Consider the following 27,886-nt stretch of genomic DNA (forward strand, 5'->3'; position numbering starts at 1 on the left):
ATAAGTCAAAATTGAGAAATTCAATCATTTCTTTCATTAGTATGCTACACTTCATTATGGCATTTTCCCAATATACTTGGGGAAGGAACCATCTTAAGCTTATATATTTGAGTGGTGAAAAGGAGGATCTCTTTATAAGAAAACACAAAATACATCAGTTATTACAGATACTTGATTCTGAAAAGAGCTATCATGCCTCTTTGAAACAGGAATACAATAATTGCATTTTTCTCCATTTTGTTTATTCTCATTAATTTATACACATAACAGCAGCTTGATATTCAAGTACAGGAGCAGAATTCCATACAATTTAATGAAAACGGTGTCAGAAAGAAACAAATCTGGCTATTCCAGGCAGGAGGCAAGAGCCATTCACACATCCAAAGTAATGTAGCGTTCTGGTCAGTAGTTGTTAGCCCTTACACTGAGGGCTAATACTGTACAGACCACAGGCCTTTTCAAGCATAGTTTGTTTTTGTGGAAACCTTCAAGAAGTCTGTGGAACTCACTCTTCCATGTTTCCTAAAGAAAAATACACCTGCACAGTATGGTACTATGTGAACCCCATCGGGCAAAGGTCCATACCAGGAGCACCGATTATGCTTCACAGAATAGCACAGAACAGAGAAACTTTTCTCATCCAACTTGAAGTTACATACCATATTCCGTTATAAATCTCTGCATGTCTTGTAAGACCTATCCACAGAACTATGCACGCACAGTAGACCAGCTCTGAGCAAGAGTACAGGTACTCCGTTTAGCACACATTTGCACCTCGTTTCCATGTGGCTCTTCTGGTTTCCATTTCTCTCGTATTTCCTACCAGTGCGGACTGACATAAGCAGATAAGAAGTGTTCACTCTGTTGTATGCCCAAGCCCCATGGGGAAAAAAGAAAGATACATTTTATAGGCATACAGATTATTTAACAGTTGTCCTCATCATAATTTTTGCCATATGCTCCAGTAGAAGAGCGGTGCCTTTCCTCATGGAATCGTACGGCTTTTATTTTCCTGGCTGAAGAAAATGGACGTAGGAGAACATGTGGGAAATAGAAGTAAATCAGTAGCGTGGATTTGGTTGACTCAGAAAATACGTGTCGATGAGGAGACATTTAGGAAGCGTGGGTCTGTGATGGGAAGTGGTCAGTTTCCACTGACGCCTCAGGGCTGCAGATTGTACTATAAACTTACTAGTGAAGTGGCGACAGCAGCACCATCCTTTCCCTCCGAGCTGGAAGTTGCTGATTGTTTGTTCTCGGTGCCAGCCCCGTTGTGGGCGATCCTCGGTGCTTTCCACTGCAAAGTGCACGTTTTCAAGGCAATATATGTGAACTTTAGAGAGCGCATCCTTCCCCCACCTGCTGTCTAATGGCTACGCTACTGTCTCAAGGGGTAAACGATTTCTTACATACTGTCTACTTCTGTGAGCACTGATAAAACACTCTGTGACAACGTAAGTCACTTTTGCATCATTACAGTAATGACAGTGGTTATGGGCCTCGTTCAACACACTGTTCCCCCCAAAGTTACTGGAAAAACTCCCATTTAATGAGACTTAGGCTGGACCTGTATCAGCCAGCCTGGTCTATTGGATGACACTGACATTCGCTTAGATCCTAATCTCACCGACTTCTGAAGTCTGCAGCAATTTGTCGCTTCCACTGCACCCGGGGTACTGCAAGGCACCGTGTACAGCAGTTCTCCAGGTACATTTCCATGAGTGACTAATGCTGACAGTAGCACATTGACTATTTCCTCATAAGAGTTGAACACAACTATTTAAGACTAAAGATTAACTTCCTCAGAGTTTAAAACTGTTAATTTGTCAAATTTGAGAACTGAGGTTAAGTTTGGCCATAGCTATAAATTAACTTATATGATAGCTATCAATTTTTTACTTTCCTGGGATTTTCCATTTCAAAGACATTGAAAGAAGCAGAAAAGTACATTGCTAATAACATCGAGAAGATGGAAGGGTTTTGTTTGTTTTACCAAGTCATACGCTTTCTTGAAATTTCAGTCCTCTTAATTTGTTTGGAAGTCCAAATTATGGTATACTGTTAAGTATATACATACAGGTAGTACATGAACTTCTGGAGGTCACAAGCACTTAAAAAAATTATAGAGATACTGTTGTTTTCAACCATGCAGACATATTCATTTAGTACAAGAAGTGAAATAGTTCTTTGCACTAGTTCAATGATATTTCTAGGATGCAGATCGTGTATGAGATTCGGCATGGCCATGACCTGTAGCTCAAGAGTAGTTAGGAAAAACAAAGTTACTATAAAGGAGGAACTATTTAAAAATCTAATACCTCACAAAGTACTGAATTAAAAACATACCTTGCATATATGCATGTAGATTGTCATTTGTTCAAGCAAACTGATACCTGACTGATTAATCAGTGACAAACAAATGCAGATGTGCTTAAACAGTGCTGCATATCTTGCCAAAATGGGAGAAAAGAGGCTGGGCAGAAGGTTATCCATGCATGTAGTTTTATTACAGAGATGCGAAGTGTCAAAATGTCTCTCTTTTTAGATTACGCTGATATACTCCATTTGTAACCTGAAAAGTTACAGTGCTTTTTAAGACAGTATTTAAAAATGTAATTGATTTGAAGAAAAGTTAGCTTTCAACTAGCACCTGGTCTAGGCTTGCTTGTCCACCTGGCTTGTTTAAAAAACATGCCGGCTTTGGAAAAAGATTTATAGATGTGCAGCAATCGGTTGCTTATGTGCAGCGCTCTGTGCATACACCACCGGGTAAGCGCATGAGCAGTCAGCTGGGTGCATTTGGCATGCATCCAAGTTGCCGTGCACGTATATATCAACTGCACGATGGTCCCCCTGTGAGCTCTGAGCTGGGCTGTTTGTCGCACTGCTTCTTCTGGCCTCCTCCCCTCTCCGCTGGAAAAAATCATTTGTCTTGCTTGCCAGCCGTCCTGGGTGAAAGTCAGCAGCCCTGATCAGGGAAGCCAGTCATGTCCTCTGAGGTTGTTCCTGCTGGGTGTTGTGTGCCTTCGATGTACTTTGACACCGGCTCCATGTGATTCTGAGGGAAAGAACTGATTTACAGTGGTTTACAGCGGGGAGAAATGGTGATGCCGCCTATCGACGCTCAGTTCCATTTGCCTTCTGGAAACAATGCTTGGCTTTTCTGCTCTGTTCCTATGTTCTGCAGTATTTTCCCCAAAGGTACAACAAAGTTCAAATGCTTGTTATTGAAGCAATGCACATGAATTTAGCATGAAACTGATAACATTCACGTTCTTTTAAGATTTTTTTAAGTTACAAATTTTACAGAAAACTGATAGTCTTTCATACATCCGTACATTATTTTAGTGCTCCCCTTTTGATGCGTGTGCATACAGTGTGTTAATTTAAGCCGTCATGAGAAATGAATACCTCACTTTTTTGTTTTCATAGGCATAGAGTGAACATCTATGCTGATAATGTATCCAATAGTTTTGTACTCAGAGCTGGTTGCCTAGCGAGAGTAAACAGATGCCCAGGAATCAGCTTGATTTAATGACTTTTAAAGATGGGATATCAAGTCCTTTGACAATGGCTCCTAAAAATAAGATAAAATTAGTGAAACAGTAAGTTCTCCGTTACCTGAAAGTCCAAGTATTCTTACACAGTAAATACTGGTTATTGTTTTCCATAAATTCAGTCCCACAGTTAAGTAAAATTTTCTCACTGGTAGTCATTCTTGCAAAGGTCTTTGGGTTTGCAGTCTTAAGACACATTTCTCAGTGCTAAAGGACCAACTGAAAGTAATTTTGAAGCGATCTTCAATTTAGGAACTAACCATTAATCAGAGTGGCTGCAGGGGGAGTACAGTAGCAGAGTGGAATAAAGTAATCCTGTCTTGCTGCCCAGATTGCAAAGACTGTTGAAGTACTTGCGATACATTTCAGTTTCTGAAGTCTTTCTCCTCTGCATTTATTTCTTTGTCTTGGTAAACATTTGGCTAATAGTGTAATGTGCATCATTAAAATATTAACACCCCTGTGTGCGTATATGTATACACAGTGTGTCACGTCTACAAAACAAGAATATGTCCTTATTCAACATGCTTCCTATGAAGCCCTTCTATTGCACCTCTTCTTACTCCGGTTGCTACCGTAACGATCCTCCAACAGCAAGAAAGTAGTTCTCCACCTTTATAACTGTTCTTTTCGTGCAAAGCAATGCCTCAGATGTGGGGGGGTTTGTGTGGAACGAGGCATTTGCTCTGCCGGGCTCAGGCAAGCTCCTGAGCCAGGACGCGGGAGTAGGACCGGGGCGGGGATGGGGGGACATGGCACTGGGGCCACCAGGCCGGCCCTTCAGAAGTGCTGAGAGTTCGAAGGCAAATGAGGGTCAAATCTGGAACCTGGTTTGTGGGTCCAGGGCTTCTGCGTTTGCCACGCATTTCTTTTGGAGGGATGAAAAGAGTGCCCAGTCTTCCTTTATCCTCAAGGGCCCTCTGTGGGGCCAGCCAGTTTCCCAAGGAAGCCGGGTGGCAGCCTCCTTTGGGATCTGGTAGCAGCCGAGCTTCAAATTCACCTGCTGTGGGTAACGGCACGGTGTCCCGCCACCGCAATCGCCGGCTGCTCTGGTGCACCGTCCCTCACACATCTTGTGTGCCTGTCTGGCATTGCATCTGGGGGGAAAAAAGTTTGGCCTGGAGCACTGTGTGAAGTTTTGTATTATTCTAAAAAGGAAGAAGGAAAATTAAAACCTTGTTACGGCCTTTTTTTTACTACAGAGAAAGACAGTAAATAACTAACAGAAGACAGTTGTTTCTAGTGCCTGTTTTAGCTAAAATAACAGGGGTTAATTATTAAACCTTTTACTTGGTTGCTCACTTGTGCTGCTGATGCTTTAATCCTGGGTCATAGAAAGTTTAAGAGTACTTTACAGGGGAGGCTCTCTTCTTTTTGCCTCAACCTTTCCACGCTGACGGGATGTTACGGGTTTTGCTGCTTCCTCTCTCTGTAGTTGCCATTGCTCATGCTGAGCTCTGCAAGCCAGGTAAGTTTTGGAGCTGATTCCCATCCTTCCCCAGGTAAATGTAGCTATGAGTTTATGCCTATAAAGCTGTCAGCTTCTCAGATTTTTATTTTAACTGGTTGTCTCCAGTTTGAAGATTGAAACGCTGTGCATTCGCTTCTTTTATGAGTTTGCAAATTAAGTGTGGATGTTCATCTCACTTATTTTAAAGAGGTCATGGTAAACCTCACTGAGACTTTGTAGGGCTGTGGCATTTTTCATGCTAGTAACTTCTGTCCTCCTAATCAGGTGATCTGTTAAGACATGTTTAGAATCTGTGATTTGTGAAATAATTAGAGAAGTAAATGATTTAAAATCCTATTTTGGCTGACTATCAATATATGTTTGCTTTTTTCTCTTTGTGTCAGATGCACAGAATGCTTTCAAAGTACGGCTTAGTATCAAAACAGCTTTGGGAGATAATGCAGTAAGTAAAGTATCTTCACGTATTCTTCCTAACTGAATATCTGCCTAAATAGAAGTAATATATACTGTAAAATTTCTGAAGGCAGCACAAGCAATTTGTTCTGAAGTGTTAATTGTAATAGCTTGCTCAAGTCATGATCCAGGCATCCATTTCTTAACATTTGACTAGCCCACTCCTTCAAATGGCATCATTTAAGAGAAGTATAAAGCTTGCCTTTTCATAAAGATAATTTTCTGTCAAAGATTTTTTTTTTCCCCTGGAAAAACAGTAGAGATGTTACACTTTATGCATAAGAGGTGCTGCATAAATCTATGTCTGTATTTTGGGAAGAGCACTTCTGCTTGAGAGTGCTAATTGTAAAGTCAAGCATGTCTGGGAAGAGAAGCAGGGAAAGATTGTTAGGTCTTGTCATGGTTTAATCTCAGTCAGCAACTAAGCACCACGCAGCCGCTCACTCACTCCCCCCCGGTGGGATGGGGGAGAGAATCAGAAGGGTAAAAGTGAGAAAACTCATGGGTTGAGATAAAGACAGTTTAATAGGTAAAGCAAAAGCCGCGCACGCAAGCAAAGCAAAACAAGGAATTCGTTCACTCCTTCCCATGGGCAGGCAGGTGTTCAGCCATCCCCAGGAAAGCAGGGCTCCATCACGCGTAACGGTTACTTGGGAAGACAAATGCCATCACTCAGAACGTCCCCCCCTTCCTCCTTCTTCCCCCAGCTGTATATACTGAGCATGACGTCCCATGGTATGGAATATCCCTTGGGCCAGTTTGGGTCAGCTGTCCTGGCTGTGCCCCTCCCAGCTTCTTGTGCACCTCCAGCCTTCTCAGTGGGTAGAGCATGGGAAGCTGAAAAGTCCTTGACTAGTGTAAGCACTGCTCAGCAACAACTAAAACATCGGTGTGTTATCAACATTGTTCTCACTCTAAATCCAAAACACAGCACTGTACCAGCTACTAGGAAGGAAATTAACTCTATCCCTGCCGAAACCAGGACAGGTCTTTATGAAATGGGACTTTATGTCAGGCTCTGAGACAGGCATGATCTGTAGAGATCATTCAAGCACCTCTCATCAATTCCCTACTAAAGTAGGGCTTCAGATAGTGGCCTTTCTTCTCTGCCTGTGGTGCACAGGCTAGTCTCATGAGGACTGAAATGCTTTGGCTTAATTCAAGTCCTTGGGCTTAATGTAGAAGTACTGGTGTGAGCAATAAGGGTCTCTGATATATAAGAGACTGGGACATTAGATGACTGAATGGTCTTTCCTGATCTAAAGTGCTATGAAATATGGCAGAGCCCAGTACTTCGTTTGCAGTTTTGAATGCTTAGAGCGAATCTGCAGTGTGTTACAGGGCTCAGCATGAAATTAGATATGAAATGTCTTGGACAGTCATCTCCACTGGAAGTCTGGTGTCTGATTATGTTAGAAGCCCTGGGAAACAAAAAGCAGTAGGTTACATGTTATAAGAGATTGGAGAGATGAGAATCTCCCTATGACCGTAGAAGCCGTTCTAAAATTACCCTGAAATATCAGGTAATTTAAACTAACATTAGCAGGGACCTAATTCCGCTGGTAACTTCATAAACCAGACAAATTGGGAAGAAGTATTCAAGATGCATGCTAAACTATTTGTCAGTGGAAATTCATATTGAAGTAAATTCTCTTGGGTGAGAGATTTTAATTAAACAGTAGTGCGAGCCTGGTTTGTTTAAAAATTTATTAGAAGTAGTATAATCCTATAGCTGAAAATATGTCAAAATCGTTATTGAAGCTCCTCTTGTTGATAACTGCTAATATTTTGATTTAATCTTGGTTCAAAATAGTAGCAAAGAATGAAAATTGCAGTTCCCAGTAATGCTCTTTCTTAGTGCTTTTTACTTCTCCAACTATAGTAAAATAAGGTGTTTTTCTTTGATCATTTGTGATTTTTTTTATTTTTCATCCAAAAAGGGTGTGATACAAATCATTACTCTTAAAGGCACTTTATATTACAAGAAAAAAGCAATAACTGAGGAGTCTGTTGGTTTTTGTAGATAGATAGTAGTTTATTTCATATAACAAAGTGTGTGAAAGCCTTAAGAATGGGACAGTCTAGAACAGCGTTTTAGAACAACAACATGCTGAAAGTGGTATGATGCCATCCAAAATTACCCACAAATAATGGACAATTTATTAAGTGCACAGGTGGTAGTTCCTTTTTCGTAGCCATTGCAATCTTCTCTGCAAATGACTGAAATTGGAAACGGAAACTACTATCAAACTGAAATGAATTTTGGTTGAAGAATTTGGGACACTTTACTTTTTTATTTTGTTTATTTATTTTAGCAAAGAAAAACGTAATACTGTCATTGTATCACGGTAGGACACAGCCCGCTTAGAATGTCTTGGTATGATGCTCTGCTACTGAATTCAGTTTCATTCATTTCCAAGTCACTTCAAGCTAGATGGTAACAGAAAACCCTGATACTGTGGTCATTTTGCTCTAGGACTGGCAGGAGAGCTCCAGTGTACATTCAGGGGCATAGGAAATAGGTTAGTGTAGTTTTCCACATGATTTAGTGCATGCCAGCCTCTTTGTGGGAGGCTGATAAAGGCAGGACACCATTTTTTAATTTGTTCACAAGGTAGGCCGTACTTTGAGGCAGGGAGTGCCATTTAGTGTATTTATACAGTTCTTATCACAATGGAGCTGGAAATAGCAGCTAAGATACAGTAAGTATTTAGCTGTTAGCATTTTATTTGCAAATAATGGGTGTACTTGACAGAGACTTTGCTAACCGGTGGGAGGAGACATGGTGTCTTATAAGCCGAAATGGAAGGAAGGTGATTTATGAGTGTCTCTGAGGATGGTGTTAACTTTATGAGTGGCTTCTGGAATAGCTGCTAGTCACTAGTTGCTTCCTACTCATGGAGTTAGCAGAGTGGTAGAGAGTTAATTCAAAAGGGCCAAAGACAACTAGGGAGCGAGTGGAAGTGATGTGCACTGAGAAGTCTATGTAACTCTCTGCCACCACTCAGTTTAACGGTAAGAGTCAAAGAGCTGGCACCTCAGGGGCTGCAGCCAGGTGAAGTAGAAGGTGCGCTTCCCTTCCTGCTCATGTATTCAGGCTGTTTCCAGGGCAGAGGATGAAAGGGAGAAAGGCTGACGTCCACCTGGTGTCTTGCCGCCAGAGGGGACCCAGAAGTGTGTTCATGTGTCTGTAGCCGCACTGCAGTCTGAATGGCTGTCTAGTTAAAAGACAGAACCATGCAGGAGGGAAGGTTTGCATTTGGAGGATAAAGGTGAAACTGATAAAGCCCTATAGTAGAACGATTCAGGTTTCTTTGCACCTATCCCTCTGAGTGGAGAAAGCCGATGATTAGAAATTGGCTTCTGGCAATTCGTGCCCACTTGTCCCGAGTTCGTACAGTTTATTAGCTTAAAAGTATTCTTGCCGTACTTTTCCTCCTCAATATGTTGCCTCCCCCCTGCCTATTCCTGCATGCAGTCATGTACAGAGGTTCTTGTTCATATGGAGCCCACAGCCATCTCCATCTCCTCTACCTCCTGTCTCATCACTGTTTTCTTGGGGCTTCTTGCCCTTCTGCCCAAAAGGTTGTCTGCAGCATCTTCCCCTCACTCAAGCAGACCCTTGATTTCTGCTGAGCTTTCTCTGCCAGTCTCCTCCCCCATTTCTTGCAGCTTTCTGTATATTCTGTCTTTTTTAAAGTGCTTACTCTTTCAGCTGGGGCTGGAGTTCCTCCCTACAAATTATTTTCCCTGTTTTGAGATACCCTTTGTGTTACTCTGACTTAAAGAAGCTCTAGGCTACTGCATTATTTATGAAAACTGAATACTTGATAGTGACGAATTGTGCATATATACATGTACTGCACTAAACATAAACATATCAAGTACATATACATGGTAGTGCTGCATTGTGTTTGTGTCCATGTAAGCATGAAATGGAGTGTGCTTCATCATTATCCATTTTCAAGACAACTGATTAAATTATCTCTACAACTGGTTTAATCCACTGGGTAACGAATGATTTTTTTCTGTCCTTTTGGACCTGTTCTCAAAGACTGCAGATGGCATGTGGGGATTCAGTCAATAGTACTACACACAGAAAAAGGAAGATCTTCCCTTTTAGTGCTGCAAATTGTGCTCCATGGTTTAAATACAGATGTCTTTAAAATTACAATAAATAGTTTTATGGCTCTCATCTATATTAATTCCTCTACTACATTATCTCTTTTTCTTTTAGTACTAGTTGCTGCCATTACTGTCACATTTTCATCAGTGCAGTGGGATCAAAATACAGGCTTTTATAATTTCTTTTCAAAGAGTCTCTCTTTTTCTTTTTTCAGTTTAAGTTCCCAGACTGGCATGCATTATCCCAGTATGCTTACACATCCCTTCATTCACAAGGCAAGAGTGGTGAGTCAGAACCCAGATTCTCAGCGCTGCATCTGGATTTTAATGCTACTCAAGTTGTCTGTTGCTCAGCTTTGTTGTCCCTGTCCTACTGCATCTCAGAGAGCCCATTTCACAACTCATCATTTGTCTAGGGATGATAAATATGATCAGTATGACTTTCTGCCCTTTAAATGACTGCTGTCTTCCCTGCTTAGGTTCCCAGTCCACAGGATGTCAGAGCAAAATGAGGGCTGATGCCTGGAAGTTGGATTCCTTCTTTCTGCGGAGAGGTTGCAGCTCCATGCATCCCAAATCAGAATTTAAAAACCAGAATTAAGATTTGGCATTTTCAATGCTGTTTACTACTTTTTGATGTACATTGCTGGGTTTTGAATGTTTTATAAAGGCCCGTGAAAAAGTAGGTCCAAGTTGTCAACAGGGTTAAGTATCCACACCATTGGGTTTCTAGTTTGGATGATTACATTGCAGATTTTATTAATGCTGAAAGTTAAAGATTAGATTTGTGTTCTGATTGACTGAAGAAAGCTGCCTCTAACCTGCATTAATATCTTTCCAGGAAACTATTAATCTTTGTAATCTGCTGAAAGGGGAAGTTCAATCAGTATGCCTCAGTCATGGCTCTTGTTATAAAAATGTAATAGGTGCAGTTCTTACAGGTCATTATAATTGCATACGTGAATGAAAGCCCAGGGGAACCTAGTGAAGCTATCTCAGAAAACTGAAATTATGGAAGCATGATTTTTCACCAAGGCAACAGAGAACAGTTTTTGGAGCCTGTATTTTGCTTCTTATTGAAGTAGTAAGGATGCTATTTTCTTTCTTTTGTCTCACGTGCGATGTAGTAACTTGTACTATAGTTGAGTCTGTCTTCTTGTAGCAAGGGTGGTGTGCAGCAATAAGGCCATAATATCATTTGATTTCCTGGTGTCCTGACATCCAACTCCCAGAGACTACCTTCAACGTTAGCTTTTTTTTATTTTTGGGCAGAGCCAAATGGTCTTTGAGAGTGGATTTAAACCTTCTACTTTAACAGGATTTATCCAGCGAAAGAGGCAAGGCTGTGGGTGCAGCTGTGTGGGGAGAATTCTAGTAATATGCCGAGTCTTTGGTACAAGAAACTTTACATCTCCAGTTTGGTCAGCTTTCAGAAACATTCAATTAATTCAGTTTTTGGAAACGATCTTTGTACTTTATATTGCGCTTTATAACAGCCGTTAGAAAAAATCCTTTGTGCACACTAAATAATGGGCAGGAATTTATTTTCGTAGCACAACCAGAGAATTTATTCATTTTCTTGATCAATACAGCATTTCAAGTTCAGTGACTCTTTTCCCTCTCTGTACTGCCAGCACTGGTGCTGAAACTGATTGTTTTCCATCTTCTTTACAGTACGCCTGGGATGCTAATGAAGAGTACCTCTTCAAAGCAATGGTGGCTTTTGCATTGAGAAGATATTCCAGCAAGAGCACAACTCAGTAAGCATCTACTCTGATTTGCCTTATACATATTAACAATGCTGCATGTAGTGGCCCATTCTCTGCTGTACTGAACTGTAGAAATCATTATATACAGCTTCTAAAAACAGACTGTTCCAGTATATTTCTTTGACACCCAGATATATGTTAAACACCACACTCTCTCTGCCTTAAGCAATGTTCAATCTTTGGACCAGTATCCCTGTTGATGTGTCCTGGTTTCGGCTGGGATAGAGTTAATTTTCTTGCCAGCAGCTGGTACAGTGCTGGGTTTTGGATTTAGTATGAGAATAATGTTGATAACACACCAATGTTTTAGTTGTTGCTGAGCAGTGCTTACACTAAGTCAAGGACTTTTCAGCTTCTCATACTGCCCTGCCAGCAAGGAGGCTGGAGGTGCACAAGAAGCTGGGAGGGGGCACAGCCAGGACAGCTGACCCAAACTGGCCAAAGGGATATTCCATACCATGTGACGTCATGCTCAGCATATAAACTGGGGGGAGTTGGCCAGCGGGGCACGGCTGCTGCTCAGGGACTGGCTGGGCATCGGTCAGCGGGTGGTGAGCAGTTGCATTATGCCTCACTTGTTTTGTATATTCGTTTATCATTATTATTTTCCCTTCCTTTTCTGGCCTATTAAATTGTCTTTATCTCAACCCACGAGTTTTACCTTTTTTCTGATTCTCTCCCCCATCCCACTGTGGGGGAGTGAGCGAACACTGTGTGGTGTTTAGCTGCCTGCCAGGTTAAACCACGACATGATGTGAAGTGGATGATCCATAGTGAAGCTGTGGATCTCAGTGGGATTGTGCCAATTCACTCTAGCAGAATCTGGCAGTAAGACATGATACCTTCTGGAGACCATACTGGGAGGAAGCGAAGGGACACATTGGCAAGGTCAAGAAATGCAGTACAGATCCTTGAATAAGCAGCTTTGGTGCACATTTTCTTAGAGCACAGCTTCAGCAGCATGCTGAAGATGAGCTGACTCAGAGAACTGAAGGTGGATAGCTATGCTAGTGCTGTGTTCTGCTGGGGGTATCTATCCCTAATATTGCAGCGGTTGAGTTACCTAGCATCAAGAAGTTTCAGATGTTGCAGTTCAGACATAAATCAGCCTGTAATTGTTTTTGGGATTAAATCTACCTTGAGGTATTGAATATTCTTCTTGGGCTTCTGATCCTTGCTACTTATGAAATTAGATACCAGATTAGACAGACCATTTAGCAAGCTGTATTTTCAGTACGTTCTTATCTTTCTTAAATGAGAAACCTTGTAAGTGTATTTCTATAGGCCTATTTTTTTTTTTCATTGTTTTTCAATCTTAAAGAAAAGATTTATGGTTCTGGTAGGCTAATGAGGATAAGGTTCTCAATTTACTTTAAAAAAAACCTGCTCCAGGCTGTCATTGCATCAGATGAAGCATGTTCCACATTTGCAAAGATATTAGTTAACTTGAGTCACATGATGATTATTGTGGCTACTGCACTTTCTCTTAAATAGAAGGTGATTTCCCTCTCCATGTAACAGGAGTGTTTGGTTCCTTGCTATTTTGTTTTTATTCCTCAGAAGTTGTCTCCTTTGAGCAAGAGAGCCGTTACACCAAGCTTAACAAAAACAGCCAAGTATGCTACTGCACCCAATTAAAATGACACTTAAAGTTAGTTCAAGATACAAGCTAATTAAAGGTCATTATGCAGGGCTTTTTCTCAGGTTTTCAACTTAGCAGAGTTTTCATCCAGTATCTGATCCATAAAGATTCAATTTTGTATATTTTAGTCCCAGGTCCTTTTTTTAAATTATTCTCTTCCTTCAAAGTCATGGTGCTTTCACACAGCAAAACACCTGTGTCAGAAGCCAGTGATCTTTTTCCTCTTCAGGCACCATGGCTCTCTGCAGATTCAACTAATATTAGAAAGCTTGGTGCAGGAATAGGAAAAAATCAAGCTAGTACGAAAGGAGTTAAAGTTTTAATGGAAGTTATCTTTATCCACTCTGGGAAATCACAGAATTTATGCTCACTTAATTCAGTTTCCTACCAAGATAATTTTTCCTATGGACAAATAATGTCAGTGTTACTTCAGTTTGGAGGTGGGGTTGCACACATCAATAATTTCCTGCTACTATGTTTGTCAGAAGAGAAGTCAGTATAATATTTGGAAACAGCGAGGTGTGGGCATCTTTACCTCTTTTTAAGATGGTATAGGACTTCCTCACGGGGTATAACTTGTTGGGGTGTACCTTGGAGGTATAACTGGTAACTCTTCTAGGACTTCTAGATACCTGTGGGGTCATGTGTAGACAGCATGTCAACCGAAGGACAGCTGTGTAGCTCTGAGATCTGGTACAACTTGCTAGGCAACTGACTGAGGAGTTTCTTATCCGTCCATCTCTCCCAAATCCCCAGGGACCTCAGAGTCCCCATTCATTGATGGAGAGCTAGATGAACCTCCCAATACACCCCAAATAACCTGCCTGTTACATGGGAGCAGGAAAGCTATGAAAGCCTCCATCCTGTTAGAAGTCCTGGAAATAGCGCACTCCTTTCCCCACCCTTGTGGCTGGCAGCTGGAAGGAAATGAGTATATAGGAAGGAGTGCAGTCCATCTCCATCCCCTCTGCAGGGGGTACGGAGGTGTGGGAGCACTCAGCGTCCCAGAGGGTACAGCAGCATGCCGTGCACACAGGAACGGCACTTTTGCATAGCTGGCAAGGATAGTGGCAGGGGCTTGCAGTGTGGTGAAGAGGGAGGCAGAAGCAGGAGCTTGTGGCGAATAAATTGCATTTATCACTACGTGAGCTTTTACAGATAAATGCCAACAGATTTTCTTTGGGAGCTGTAAAAGATCAATGATCAATTATGCTGTCATAAAAGAACAAACAAATTGTTTGTGACTGCGTTCTGGTAGCATCTAAATGTACCCAGATTTTGTGTCTGGTTAATTAAAGATTTTTGTCAAAAGAAAGACTTATGAAAAATTCACCAGTATTTTACATAACCAAATACTGATTCTGTCAGGGTATAAATGCCGCACAGGGCCATACCCAGGATGTGACAAACCTCCCCTTTAACATCCCATTAATTTCTAACACACCCACAGCCCTGCAGTAACTCACAGCCACAACTAACTCCCACATGAGACCAAATGCCATTAATTTCAGCAAACTGGATCAGGCCCGAAAATAATTTGTCTGGTGGATCAGCATAACCATTGTTGCAGTCTGTCCCATCATTTTTGAGATTCAAAGTCACCTTTTGTTAGGCTTCTGAAGCTGGATGAAAGCCAGCCTGTGATGACAAGCATTTGAATGTGCTGCTGGAAGCAGCGGTTGATGCTGTTGTTGCCCTTGTGTAACCACTGAGTGACCCAAGGCAGAATGGACAGGATTGCACATTACATCTCGAGTTCTCTAAAGTTAATTTCTAAACTAAAATTTAATAAATCATGGAGCTGTGTTTAATGTTTGAAAGGCTTGTCAAATTTTCAAGTTTGTGTGAAACAGAAGAAAGACACAATCCATTAAATTACTCAGTAATTATTAATACAGATAAAATAAATACTTCTTTTTCAGTGGAGAAAGAAAACCCCTTTATTTCCTGCTCTATATATGGCCTTTCAATTCATTCTCAATACATACATTCATGAACTACGTAAGCCAACCTTTGATCTCTCAGTGTTAAAAAATTATTGTCTGTAGTCTGTGTTAGTAACCCTGGTTTCTCTAATCTGTGACTCATTTGAAATAATACGCATCTCTTTTGGGCCTGAGACTAGTTAATCTGTAGAGCAGAATGTCATCACATTTACTTTCATTCAAGCAACAGAATCTACTTTTGGTACATCTTCCCCCCCTTTTTAGATAAAAAAAGCTGCAGTTTTCCTCATGAAGTGACAAAAAAAAAATTGTCAACATTATCCATCTTCCTAAGACAGGCTATTTTGATACTAAAAATATTGTGACCATTTAGAACAACAAAATAAGCTTCTAGAGTTAAAGCTGTTACATCAAGGTGCTCCCATGGCTGCTGTTCACAAAAAGGAAGAAAATAATGTTCCTTTGCAGGAGCAGCTCCACAGCACTGGGTTGGAAGAGGCCTGATGCTTTCGGGAGAGCTGGAGATAGGCACCTGGGACTTGGGGACTGTGGTTCTCCCACGAGCTAACGGCCGCTGTAGGCACCCAGCTCCCTTTGAGTTCCTGGCAGCTCTTTATTACTGCTAAACAATCCTTTAAATCTCCATAAGGAACAATGATGGTGTTTCAGGCCAAGGAACCATCAGGGTTTCCTGCACTCAAGTCACTGGTGTTCACTTGCGTGTATTAAAGGAAATGCAATTTTGGACTTTTGCCATGGTGCCATAAAGCAGAACCAGGATCTTGTCATTTTGATGATAACAGTCTCCTATAATTCCCATGACAAAAGTCTATCACCTGCTAAGGAAAAAAAAAGATGTCCACAGATATGTTTACAAATACACTTAATTAGCATAGTGCATGGAGAAGTCAGGTTTCTCAAATCTAAACAGTGTAAAGGCATAGTTTTGTAATGCTTCTGCATGCTGTGAATCAAACCTGCATGCAAATAGCACAGGGAAAAAAAAAAAAGGTGTACCTGTGGCAAAGAAATTGCCACATTGGTGCTTGTTGAACCAGTCTGTTTTGGTGTTTACTCAATCCCCTTTGAACTTCTCGTGAGTGGCGTTATTCTCTTTGGAGCCTGGAAGGATTTACAGCATTCAGATTCCGCTAATGAAAAAGTGGCAGCAGTGAAGCCAGGGTTTGGATGCTTATCATCGAGCAAGGATTTTAGACACAACAGGGAGCAGAAAGGAGGCAAAATTTACGTATCCTAGTGTAAGCCTTGCCGCCCAATTGATTCAATGCTGTTTGTTCTAGAGAGAGAGAGATGCTGCCCCTAATGATGACCGACTGCCCTATCTCACGCTGAAAGCCTTGGCGCTGTAGGAAAGACCCCAGGTTGAAGAGTCTCTTTGAGTCTCTGAACGAGAATGAGAAAGTCAGGGTGTTCTGCCAGTCTTTATCTACCAAATTTATCTTTCTCTTTGGGGATCAGGCTTTCCTCACTCACCCCATTTCAAGAACATCCGTAGGGCAACATGAACCCAGATTTTTCTACCTGGACCAGTTTTTGATTGTGCCACAGAAATTCCAGCTTTAAGAACTGCAGTAACACGAAGCTTTAGGTCCTACTGTTATAAATTCTCCTGATGGAAAACTTCCTCTGCAGATTCAATTGTAGATATTCTGTGAAGTCAGCAAGAGTTTGTCAGCCACCAGCCAAAAGCAGACTTTTTTTCTTTCCCCTCCTGTAAATTTTGTGCTTTGCTTTTGTTTTGGGAGGAATAAATCTGCTTTCATCTTCTGACTGTTGCCAGCAAACTGCTGTGGACATCTTTTCAAATTCCAGAGGATGGCTTTCCTCTTATAGCCATAGAAATTCTCTGTATTTGCAAAATTGACATTGTTCCAGAGAGGTAAAAGTGGGTATTTCAGCTCTGCAAAATCATTGCTTTCCATCTTATTGCATATCTCTGTGGAATATATACCTTCTCTGTAAAACGAAAGGTTGCGCTACCCAAGGCACCCAAAACACCACCCGAAAAAGCTTTCAGCAGTAAGTAAAATATTTCTGCAAAATACTGAACTACTGTGATCAAGCCAATGCCTGTCCTGCCTTAAAAACGAACCCGTTCTTCTCCGGATGGAGACTACACATTCATCGGCAATTTTGGCTCCCTTACATTCCTTCCTACCTCATGCTTTCTGCTCCTCAGGCCACTGCGGGGGTCATTTAATTATGTTTGTAATTAGCCAGCAGGTGGCACTACAAAACAGAGCTCTGTGGCAGGGGGAGGTTGCTGGCAGCCGGGGGTTTGTCACCCTGAGGAAGAGCACAGGCTGGAAAGGAAATGTTAGAACTTGCATTTTGATGATGGACAGGCCAAACCTTAAAACCAGTTACAGGAGTTAGTAATGGGCATTACAGACCGAAGTTAATTAAAAGACGGGCTGCATTCTTCTTTGCTGGCTTACTGCAGGGTTTCCTTCTCCAGTACAGTAGGTAGCATCTGAAGACTGATCGTCCCAAGCGGGGTCTGTCAAGACGGGGCGGCTGTGTTGTGCTTGTGGCCAGGCAGACCTTGTGCAAAGGTGAACCAAGTCCAGGCTGCTCCCTGGAAGTAAAAATGATCCTAACTTTTGGTTCTGGACCTCCAGAATATCTGCTCGCTGCTTGGGCATGGCCAGCAAATCTGAATCCTGAGCCAAATTCTTTGGGTTATTTATTAATGATATAGAACTAAACATTTTTTTCCATTTTTTATCTCTCTAGCTATCTGTCATTGAATTCATAAAGGCTTTGGCTGTCCTTTTATGATACATGCCATGCTATGTTCCTTGCCATGCTGTAATAAATGCTACCTTATACAATTCCTGTGTATTACATGAGTTTGGCTGGTTTGTTTCTTAGTTGTGTGAATAAACTAGGAACAGGTAGAAGAACATAGGGGCACCATCTATCCTCAGTCACTATTATGATGCTAATGTATTAGCCTTCACTCCTTTAGTTTAAATACTCATGATGATGTCATTCCATGAGTTTTTTCTAATGATATTTCCACCATTTACTAGTTTTAGTGGTAGAAGACAAATTTGTAAGAATCTGAAAAAAGGCATTTAAAAGACATTTTGCACACTTTTTACATAGTATGCCATGTGAAGCTGCGTGCCTGTGCCCTTCCATAAACTTCACATAAAGCTGAGCGATCTCCTTTTAAGACAGATAAGAGAAGTATTTGTCATAGCATAAGCTAAAGGGCACGGGCCAGTGCCAGTATAATGTTGAAATTTAGCCTGTTGCCTCTATTCTGTGCCTGACTGTGCAGAAAGATGTCAAAAAGAATAACATCAATTTCATTACTCTTCTCTCCAACAAATGCATTGTGTAGAAGGGCTGCACTCACTTGAAAATCATGTGGGGAATCCCCCATGCCTGGCTCCTGTGGTATTAGCTGTCAAAAACTAAATTTTTAGTTCTTCAGTGCATTTGCTCCATTATATGGCCTTTGTCACAGTCTTGATGATTAAGAAGCAAATATGTATTTTTCCATTTGATTCCGCTAAATGTATGTCCAAGACCAGGCAAGTTTGTAATAGATTCAGGACTTTGTTTGAAGCCTCAATTTTGGTCTCAATAAGCTTAAATTTTTAAAAAACATATTGGGAAATGGGAAATGCTGAGTGATATTTCTTCCTTGGGCGTTAACTGTCACCTTTTCGAAATGTAAGAATTTTTCCCCTTCTAGATGAAAGCAATATTTTAAGAAAATCTGAAATATTTGAATAATTCCTTTCATGCTTCTTTAATGATGATTTTTGTTTTAACCATCCACAGAATTTCCAATGTGCTGCTCTGCAATGTGACAGATCGGGTGTCATTTTGGTTTGTGGTCACAGATTCTTCCAAAAACGTGACAACTGTTCCTGGAAGTGAGGTAGAGGCAGCCATCAGGTACAATCACTGCTTCTGCAGCCTTTTCTTCCTTGCTGACTGGGGAAGCTTTCTCTCTCTGGGCCTTGTATGCGTGAGCACTCTGCCTCTTTAAGGATAAACTAATCCAAGTAGTTAAAACACCAAGGGGTCAGTACTCTTTCATGCATGTGAGATTAGAAGGATTTTTAACAGTCCCGCAGAATGCAAAGCATATGACCCTTGGGATTATAACTTTGGAAGGAGTCTCCCTTAATGCTGGAGCCTCAGATGAAATCTAGTCCCTTTCCAGAGCCCTACCTGTAATTTGCTGTTTAGTGCGTGGCACGTACACTGTTCTCATCCTGCTGCTACATCTCCCAACCAGAGAGCCTTCTTCCTCAGATGATGGAATTGCACACTTTCTGGGTGGGATTTATATAATTTAATTTTCGTTGCATGCCACATGCACATCTACACCTGGACTAATGACCGCAGGCTCCCTTTCAGTGCTTCTCAAGTACAGTTCATCTGACTTACTTTAGAAGTCAGCTTTCACATGAGGAGAGCTCGTGTGAACTCTTCATGAGCAGAGCTGGCTGTGTCCCGGCTTGGCTTAAACAATTTTATACTCACATTCCTTTCATACCAGCTCTTCATAGGATCTCAGTCACTATTGTAGCTGAGCATTGCTTTTACAAAGTACCGTGCGGTACAAATCAGTTTGCTTTCTACTAAATATCGCATTCTATAACCAATAAAAGCAAGAGTGTGGAACTGAAGAGGGAAAAAGTAAAAACAGGTGATCTGACTTCAGTGGTCCACCAAACCTGCATAAGGGGTTTATAGGGATGACTCCCACAAGCAGCATAACTCATGTACATTTCTCAAGCACGGAATGGAAAACAGACCTCTTTGTTTTTGGACATTCTGTACTTTGTCTTGAAAATTCATGTTATCTCTATGGAGGTGTAATGCCTAATTCCTGATGAATGAGTATGCGTTCTTCTGGAAAGATTAACTTTTAAGCTTATGAGCAGATTAAACTATTTCCTACAGAGACACCAAACAATGGCTTCATAGCATTAGTGGAGGAAGCAGATTATTTATTCACTGAAGGTCTCTGTAAGAGTGCTGGAATGCAGGGTTTTTGCATTTCTGTTACTCTTTGATACGTTCAGTCGCATAAGCTGATTTATTTAAGTCTTTTATGTGCCCTGTTTGCCACAGAAATTGGATGCTATTATAGTATGTTTGTTTTTTAACTGTTGTCTGTCACCCGATAAAGAAGAATATGCTATTTATGAAAAGTTTTAATTCCTACCTAACTTAGAAGCAAGAAATAAAACGGTCTATAAAACTGCAATACTTCTTATTCAATTGCTTCTGATTGCAGGCTTCCATACTAAATCATTATTCTAATTCTTCATACTAGAGTAGCACATAAGAACGCTACCCATGGACCAGGGTTTTATTGTATGAGGTTCTCTACAAACTAAGAATAAAGAGGAAGGCAAACCTTATCAGAGCTCTGTATGAGTCCCAAGATCTTGCATAAATATTCACAAGATGTATTTATGCGTATACAAATACAAAATGCACCTGTAGTTACTGCATGTGTTTCAGCACATAATTCTGTAACTCCAGCCGTTAGATGAGGGTGAACAATGCTTATTTCAGCTGTTCACAATGATCCTTTTATATCAATAAGGATGAAAATATTTTCTAAATCAAAGACAGCTTACCGTATTATGAGTCTTACAATATGCCATGGCTTTCAGTCCTCTCCAGGAATGCCGGCTTTCCATTAAGGCTAAGAACTTCCTCTTTAAGGGACGGTCAAACATTATGATTTCCAAGAAAAGAAATTTGCAAAATCTTACCTGCATTTCCCATATATCTGTTCTTAGGAAATACTTGCTCTATGGTAAATAAATTGAATTGTGTACAAGAAAGAGCTGCTGTAAATCATACAACTGCAATCAAAAAGAATCTCTCAAGACCAATATATGTAATATACTTTCTCAAAAATTTCTAACATTTTGAAAAAGCTAATGAAAGATACTGCTAAAACCTTTTAAGGCTGCTTAGATTCAGATCCAGAAATACCTGCAAATGCTTAGAAGTAATGATTGTGGGTGAAGATATCCATTAAAGGGTAGCAGTTGTACTACTCATATGACAAAGCGTATTTCTCAGACTTAGTTTCTCATAGTGGAAAAAATGTGCAAAGTACAAATCCCTTTAGCTGCATCCTGTGGGGAAGAAGGGCATGTTGGCAATAGGGATTCTTCTGGACCAAATCATATTCTGTGCCTCATGGACCTAAGAAAATCTACAGCAACAGGAGCAGATGTACCTGCCCATAACATGCAGGACTGGTTCAGTTTGAGGAACCAAGAGGCACTGATAAGTAAATCCTCTGAGCGTTGCAGGGTAGATCTGCCACTCCCATGCTAATCTTGAATTCTGCATGAGCAAGGCAACAGAGCCACCCTTACAGATTACAACCTGCTGTGTCTTCAGCACATGGTCCAAAACAGAAACAAGTAATAATACTGTACTTCAGGTTTCATCTGTATTTCCCAATTTTTCAGATAAAGACATACGAAAGTCTGGTGTTCAAAACCTTGTAAGTGTGTGGGTGTCTATGGATTACTGACAGGGTCTATGTTAAAGAGAAGGTCTGTGTAATCCTACCAACATCATGCTGGATCAAATTCAGCCCTGCCAGACTTGCAGCACATACATGAAAATTCTTTTTTTTCTTCTATCCTTTTAACTTATAAAATACCTTTATAAAAAGTTGTGATGTTCTTTGTGCTTTTATGAAGGATGAACCGGAACAGAATCAACAGTGCCTTCCTACTGAGTGACAAAACACTGCAGTTCCTGAAGATAACCTCAACCTTATCACCTCCTGTTGAACCCTCCACGCCTGTCTGGCTTATCGTATTTGGTGTTGTTCTTTGTCTCATTGTGGCTGGAATTTTTTTCCTTGTTGTTGCAGGGATTCAGCAACGCAAGAAGTAAGCTTAGCTTTTCTTCTGTTTTAACTGAATACTGGCAAGTTAAGTCAGCTGGGCTGGTTTTGCTTTTCAGATCAGCTTCAGAGAAATTATGGCTGTGTCCCCCCTCCCTCCATAGGTAAAGCTAACCCATGTGTCCTTTTCCGAGGAAAGGGGTTAAAATTTTTAACTGTGAAGTATAGATGCCTTAGTAATGCTGGGGTGTAATGAGGAAATAGGGAGTATAAGAATATGATCCTGGAGGCCACCTAGCTAGAGATGATAGGTTTATAAAGACATTTGCTGTCATTCTTCTCAAGGTTTAGTGTGCCATAGGTGAGCCTCCTCTCACAGACTACCCAAATAGCTGCCAAGAGGGAGAAGGCTGGCAGTGACAGTGCCCCTTCCAGGGCAGTAGTGTCAAAAGCTGGCAGGGCTAAAAAAAAATTGCTGCGGCAGTTTGAGAAGCCTCAGTAGAGGACACAATAATGATTAATGTATGGCTGAAGAGGGCCTGCTCAATGGAACGGTGCATGGTCTCACCTACCATTCATGACCTGATGAGTCCAAAGTAGCCAGTCCTTCATAGGTTCATGACCAGATCTCCCCATGAGCCTAGGTGTTTGCTGTTTGGCAGTAGGGTAGGAGAGAGATACTCTCTTTTCCTCTCAGTTTCTGCCTTGTGGTGGCACTGGTGAAAAAGAGAAGACTATTCATGCTTCCCTAGTGTGAGCATGTTGGAGCAGGCCAGAGAGTATGTGGAGTTTTGGTCCTGCCATCTCTGTGGGCTCAGAGCTGGGCATAAGGAATAGAAATTTCTCAACTGAGCTGAGATTCTACCATAGAAGTTCAGCTTCTGCCACGATTTAGGCTGCCACGGACGTTAGGTTAACACAAAATTATGACTTCAGCAACAGAGCCATACAGGAACAGCAGAAGAACTAAAAAAGGGTAAATTTCTGCTGACAACTAGATGATGTTAAAATTACTGAATGTATGGTGGACTGCATCCCCAAATATATCAGAACAAGGGATTCTTATATGAAAAGTAGTGTGTTGCAGAGACTTTTCCTTTCTGCCTCTTATCACCTTGAAGAACAATGTTTAAAGACCTCAGAAAAGCAACACTTATTGTGAAGAATAAGTGGTTCTCATAGAGAACCCGTAGTAGTGTGATCAGAATCCCTTCAGTTATATTTTGCATTCAGAAGAGTTGCATGAATTTGTGAAACCCCTTTCTGTTTTCAAAAAACAAAATTCAACAAACGATACATGAGAGATGCTGTTGGGGAGAGAGTCTGGGCAGGTACTGGAGATCTGTGGATAGTTTAAGTCCTGTCACAACCTTCCATGTGGTATGGGCTGAGTTATTTTATCCCCTGAACCAAGGCAACCTCTTCTGTAAAACTGGAGAATAATGTTGCTTCCTGAAGCCCATACCTGCCCTCTGTGTAGTATCATGGCTCTGTGTGTCTGTATAGCACCTAACTCAAAGGGGGGCTTTGAACATTTCAAATAAGTGTACTATAAATAAATTATGCTAAATAGCGATGATTTTTCTAGCTAAAATAATCATTTGTGCTTTATATCAGGCTGAAAGACAGCATTTTCCCCCCTCTGTTTTCAAAATAACTCAGCTGAGCTTGAGCAATTCCCCTCAATATGGTGTAAATGACATGCTCTTATCATCATACCATCAGTAATATGGCTTGTTGCTGCCTGCCTGAGGTCACTTGGCATCCTTTCTGTCTCATGCTCTTGTTGTCCTTTTAGTTGTTATGCTCCTTTTCACTTATCCCTCTGTTTCCCTACTCTGCCTTACGTTTAACTTTTCCTCAGAGCAGATTCATCCGTGATTGAACTCTAACCCTCCTTTTACATCAATGGCATCTGCAGGCAGGGGCAGGGGAGTGAGAGAGAGGGTAAACCAAGTATATATTTCTTCCATCTACTGTTGCAAAGACTGGAGAGGTAAAAGGGATGGTCTGGGCTATTTGGCTTCTCAAAAGAAGAGCCAGACATCAGAGAAGAGAATTTCGAAAGTGCTCATCTCTTTTTCAGGCACCAAAGTATGTGACCAGGTTGTCAGAGACTTCAGCATGTCCAGTAATGAGTTTTCTTGGAAACCTGTCCAGAGCTGACATAATGGCAGCTCTGTTGCCTAGTAAGCTGTGTTGCAAATCTGGCCTCAGGGACGGCGATGACTTCTCATAAATCTGGCATTTTGCCTTTATTGGCCTTTAAAGTACCAGTTAAATACCTCGGTTCAGTTAAGCCCAAAAGCACGTGCTTCAGGCTGTTCATACTCAGGGTGGCAGGGAAGCACATGATTGGCCTATAATGGAGTTTCAGTAATGAGTTAGACTCACGCATCATTTCTTGAACTGGAAGATTTTCTTAATTAGGTCTTCGCTGTGCATCACTGCCAACATGTAAAATTCCAAGCCTCAGCTGCCTGCAGCTTGAAAAGCTCCATGTGATTGTAGCCCTTGACTCTACGGTGAGCTGGATCAGACACGCTGTCTGCCAGTCTTTTGTTTGTTCCCCTGTCATCACAGCAATAGGACACCTCCATCTCTGATAATAGATTTGGCACATACCAAGAGCAGGACCATCCTCTGCTGTCTATGCTGGGCTTGACTGAAGTCCACCCCTACCCCCAAAATCCCATCTGCAGCAGGGACCATAAACATTTGCCTTGAGAAGAGTGAATACAGAGTAAGGGCACACAATGCTTCCCTCTATTGTGCTCCCAGCATCTAATTTGCAGCTGGGGACCTTCATGAGCTGGATTTGGTCTTCACGTATTGGGTAACCCACAACGTTTTCTATTCCCTTAACTTGTTGAGTCTCCCCTTGGACTCAGAAATTTTCAGCTTCTCTGAATTCCTATGGCAACGAGTGCCACACATCTCCTACTCCTCTCGTTTCTTTTAAATCTGCTCCTTAGTATCTTTTATATTCTGCCCCCACAGTTTTTGTATTAAAGAACACTCCTTTTACCACTGTAAGAGCAGATACAGCGGCCAGAGGTCAGAAGTTTCCACTACTACACCCCACATTTATTTTTAGCAAGTCTGTAATGCCAAGAATTTCCCAAAGGCCAATAAAATTTTATTATTGTTAATATCACTGTTATTAGCAGTTACACTGAGTCAGGTTGTTATGATTGTCCTGAGTCAGATTGTTACAGTACATGTTGTGGGGTAGGAAGAAGCAGTGGAGCTGACCTTTGAGTTTCTTATCCTCTGAAACCGCTGATGCTGCAGGCTGTAAAGTACAGCAGGTTTTTCAACTATGAACTAGTAGATCTCAAGGTCAGAATAAATCTGGAATTAAAGGAACATCATGACATGTTGACTGATATTTCTGTATTACATCTTCTCGTGGTTGTATTTTTAGATAATTTTATTCAGCAACTATTTTAATATGCTTTTGGTGAGAACTGGACCCTGGAAAAGTGAAAGCTGTGCAATTGTTTGATCTAGAAAACAAAAGTATAAAATACTGGGTGGGAAGGTGGCTGTTAATGAAGTTCGAATTAAAAATGCAGATTTGCAGCATTAAGAGTACCTAATTTCTGGAAAAGATCATCAAGGAGTGTGAAGGCACTCAAGTCTCCATCATTGGAGGCTGTAGTCTAAAGCTGATCTGCTTCTAAAAAGTATGTTTTAATTTGTCCACATCATGGGCTGAAATCTATGACATACATAACAGGGTCGGACTAGATGTTTAGTGTCGTCCTTCCTGATGTAAAACAAAAACAAATTTAGAGACTTTTTCCATTTTTGTTTTGCACCAACTTTTCCTTCTGCACCCTCCAGTCATTTTACAGAACAAGGAGCTGAAGTAATATTTATAACATATTTATAACATGTTTACTCTATGTTTTCTGATTCCCGATCCTGACCTCATACCACTAAACCAAGGCTTCCAATCTGCGGGCCTCCCACCTTCTGTGATAGATTTACAACAGCAAAGAGGTGCACCAGATTATGCCTTTCAGACATAACCTATGATAAACTTCTGACTAAATGTGCAGTTTTCTGTCTGTGGAATCATAGTGGAGTGCTGCAGTTCAACAGAATAAGATGATTTTCTCTTCCTTTTCTTTTTAGAAAGAATAAACAGTCAACAGAGAGAGAAAATTTGGAAGAGAAAGGCGAAGTGACAGTAACAGTAGAAAATGGGATTCCTTGCGAAACACTGGATTTAAAAGCAGGCCACATTAATGGAGTCTTTGCCACAGATGATGAACGGTTCACGTCCTTATGAAATGCTGCCATTGCTATCTGATGGTTTTTTGAAAGACTCTTGTGCCTACCTTATCTCGTCACTACTCCTGAATGTCAAACATGAAGACAAGAAAAATGTCCTTTCACTTAATTTCCCTCGAGAGAACCTTTTGCTGATAACACATACACTCGAACCTCCATTACAAAGCTTTTGTTCATGAGCAAAGCAAATGAGAAGACCTCAAATGATATCCGTTAAAGATTTCCAGAAGATATGTGGCAGAACAGGGTTGAAACCTGCCTTGTGTCAGGCGTTTAATTTTTAATGATTATTTAAATATGTCTATTGCTTGTTTTTCCCTGATATAAATGTGAAACTGCATTATTCCTGAATGTCACCGGGGAGATCATTTGCCATTGTCAATTCTTTCTGGGCTTTCTTTCAAGCCATATGCAAAAGTTTCTCTGTAAAATGACTTCCGTTTGCTGATATGCAGTATGCCTTTGGATGGAATAGTGATCAGTGCATGAAAGTTTTAATTTATCAAGGGAAAAAAAAAGCAAGCTTTTACAGTCTCCGTAAGAGCAGGTTAAAAGCAGCTGGGTCATCTGTCGCTTTAGGACTACCAAGGATCTGGTACTAAAAATGTTTTTCACTTAACAGCCAAAGTCACAGATTACATGACCTGGAAATTAAAAGTTGCAAAAGTTTGAAATTTGTTGAAATTAAAAGTTGCAAAAAAGGGCAGATTTTCCAAAGGTACAGTTTCTGGTTAGTGGCCCAGCTCTCATTAAATCTATGAGGACGTTTCGCAGCTCTTTGTAAAAATCTTCCTTACATTTTTTAATAATGGAACTAGAGCAGATTTCCAAGACATAGCGAACCCGGGGTCAGCTGAACTCTTCATGTGACAGCTGGGTAGCTTTTGAAAAGATTCAGTGCTTGAAGCACCAGCTGCTGGCCTTGATGCACCCGACCTGAATGAGAACGCATAGGCGGTGGTAAGTCGGCAGAGGCCGTTCAGACCTGTGTTTCCTCTTTGTGTGGCTGGGAGTTGAGGGCATCAAATGGTGCCGGACCCTGAACTGCATTGTTGGATTACTTTAAAGTCAGCCATACATACAGACTGTGCTGTCTGTGCCCTAATCCCATTCCCATTTACATCGGTGATAAAAGTGATACTGATTTCAGAAGAACTGGGCCCCAGTAAAGGGGAGTTGTGTGTGTGGTTAACTGCACACAGAGAATGGAAGTGTGTTGAAGCAAAATGTAGTATCAGCAGTCACCAAACTGGAGGCAGGATTTGACCATTAGCCATCCTGTTTCCAGTGTCATATTTGGAGGCAGTATTGGAAAACCCATTTACATATTAGGGTTATTCCATCAGACTGGGTAAAAGCTGCTTGTAAAGGACCCTCCAGTGTCCTGAACAGTACAAAGGTTTCTTGTCTCCCAGGGTACAAATCCTTCAGCATTTTGGCTGTGTCGAGCACCTTTGGCTGTCCATTTGACTCAGTGCTGGCTCCTGGATACGGGGTGAGCAGAAGGGGAGGAATGGGGAGGAGAAGGGGAAGCGGCGGGGCGAAGGGAGGAAGCTGAGTGGGGGAAGCCCGAGGCTAGGGGAGGCGGGGAGAGGAGGGCTAAATGCAAAATAAAACTATGGAACCCACTGATCATTTGCCTCACGTGGTCTCATCTGTCACAGTTGTCTTTGATGTCCTGCTGGTGGGTCCCTCTGGACAAGGACTGCGTCTGCTCTGTGTCCCAGATGGTGCGCTGCTCCAT

General features: G+C 41.3%; 1 protein-coding gene across 1 annotated transcript; it reads left to right on the forward strand.

Annotated features, from left to right (window-relative positions):
* The first annotated feature begins 4,918 nt into the window (after positions 1–4,918).
* Positions 4,919–27,775, forward strand: CLTRN (collectrin, amino acid transport regulator). The gene is made up of 6 exons (XM_076357098.1): positions 4,919–5,025; positions 5,412–5,470; positions 11,281–11,366; positions 18,783–18,899; positions 21,692–21,886; positions 25,984–27,775. Exons 1-6 carry the CDS (start codon positions 4,959–4,961, stop codon positions 26,138–26,140), a joined length of 681 nt encoding a protein of 226 aa, XP_076213213.1. The 5' UTR covers positions 4,919–4,958; the 3' UTR covers positions 26,141–27,775.
* The last annotated feature ends 111 nt before the right edge of the window (positions 27,776–27,886 follow it).

Source organism: Aptenodytes patagonicus, chromosome 1 (genome assembly GCF_965638725.1).
Source record: "Aptenodytes patagonicus chromosome 1, bAptPat1.pri.cur, whole genome shotgun sequence".
Taxonomy (NCBI): domain Eukaryota; kingdom Metazoa; phylum Chordata; class Aves; order Sphenisciformes; family Spheniscidae; genus Aptenodytes; species Aptenodytes patagonicus.

Excerpts from the sequence above, each read along its gene's own strand:
- CLTRN (XM_076357098.1), top strand. The coding sequence starts at position 4,959 with ATGTTACGGGTTTTGCTGCTTCCTCTCTCTGTAGTTGCCATTGCTCAT. Across the intron at positions 5,026-5,411 it reads TGCTGAGCTCTGCAAGCCAG|ATGCACAGAATGCTTTCAAA; the intron begins GTAAGTTTTGGA and ends TCTTTGTGTCAG. Across the intron at positions 11,367-18,782 it reads TCCAGCAAGAGCACAACTCA|AATTTCCAATGTGCTGCTCT; the intron begins GTAAGCATCTAC and ends AACCATCCACAG.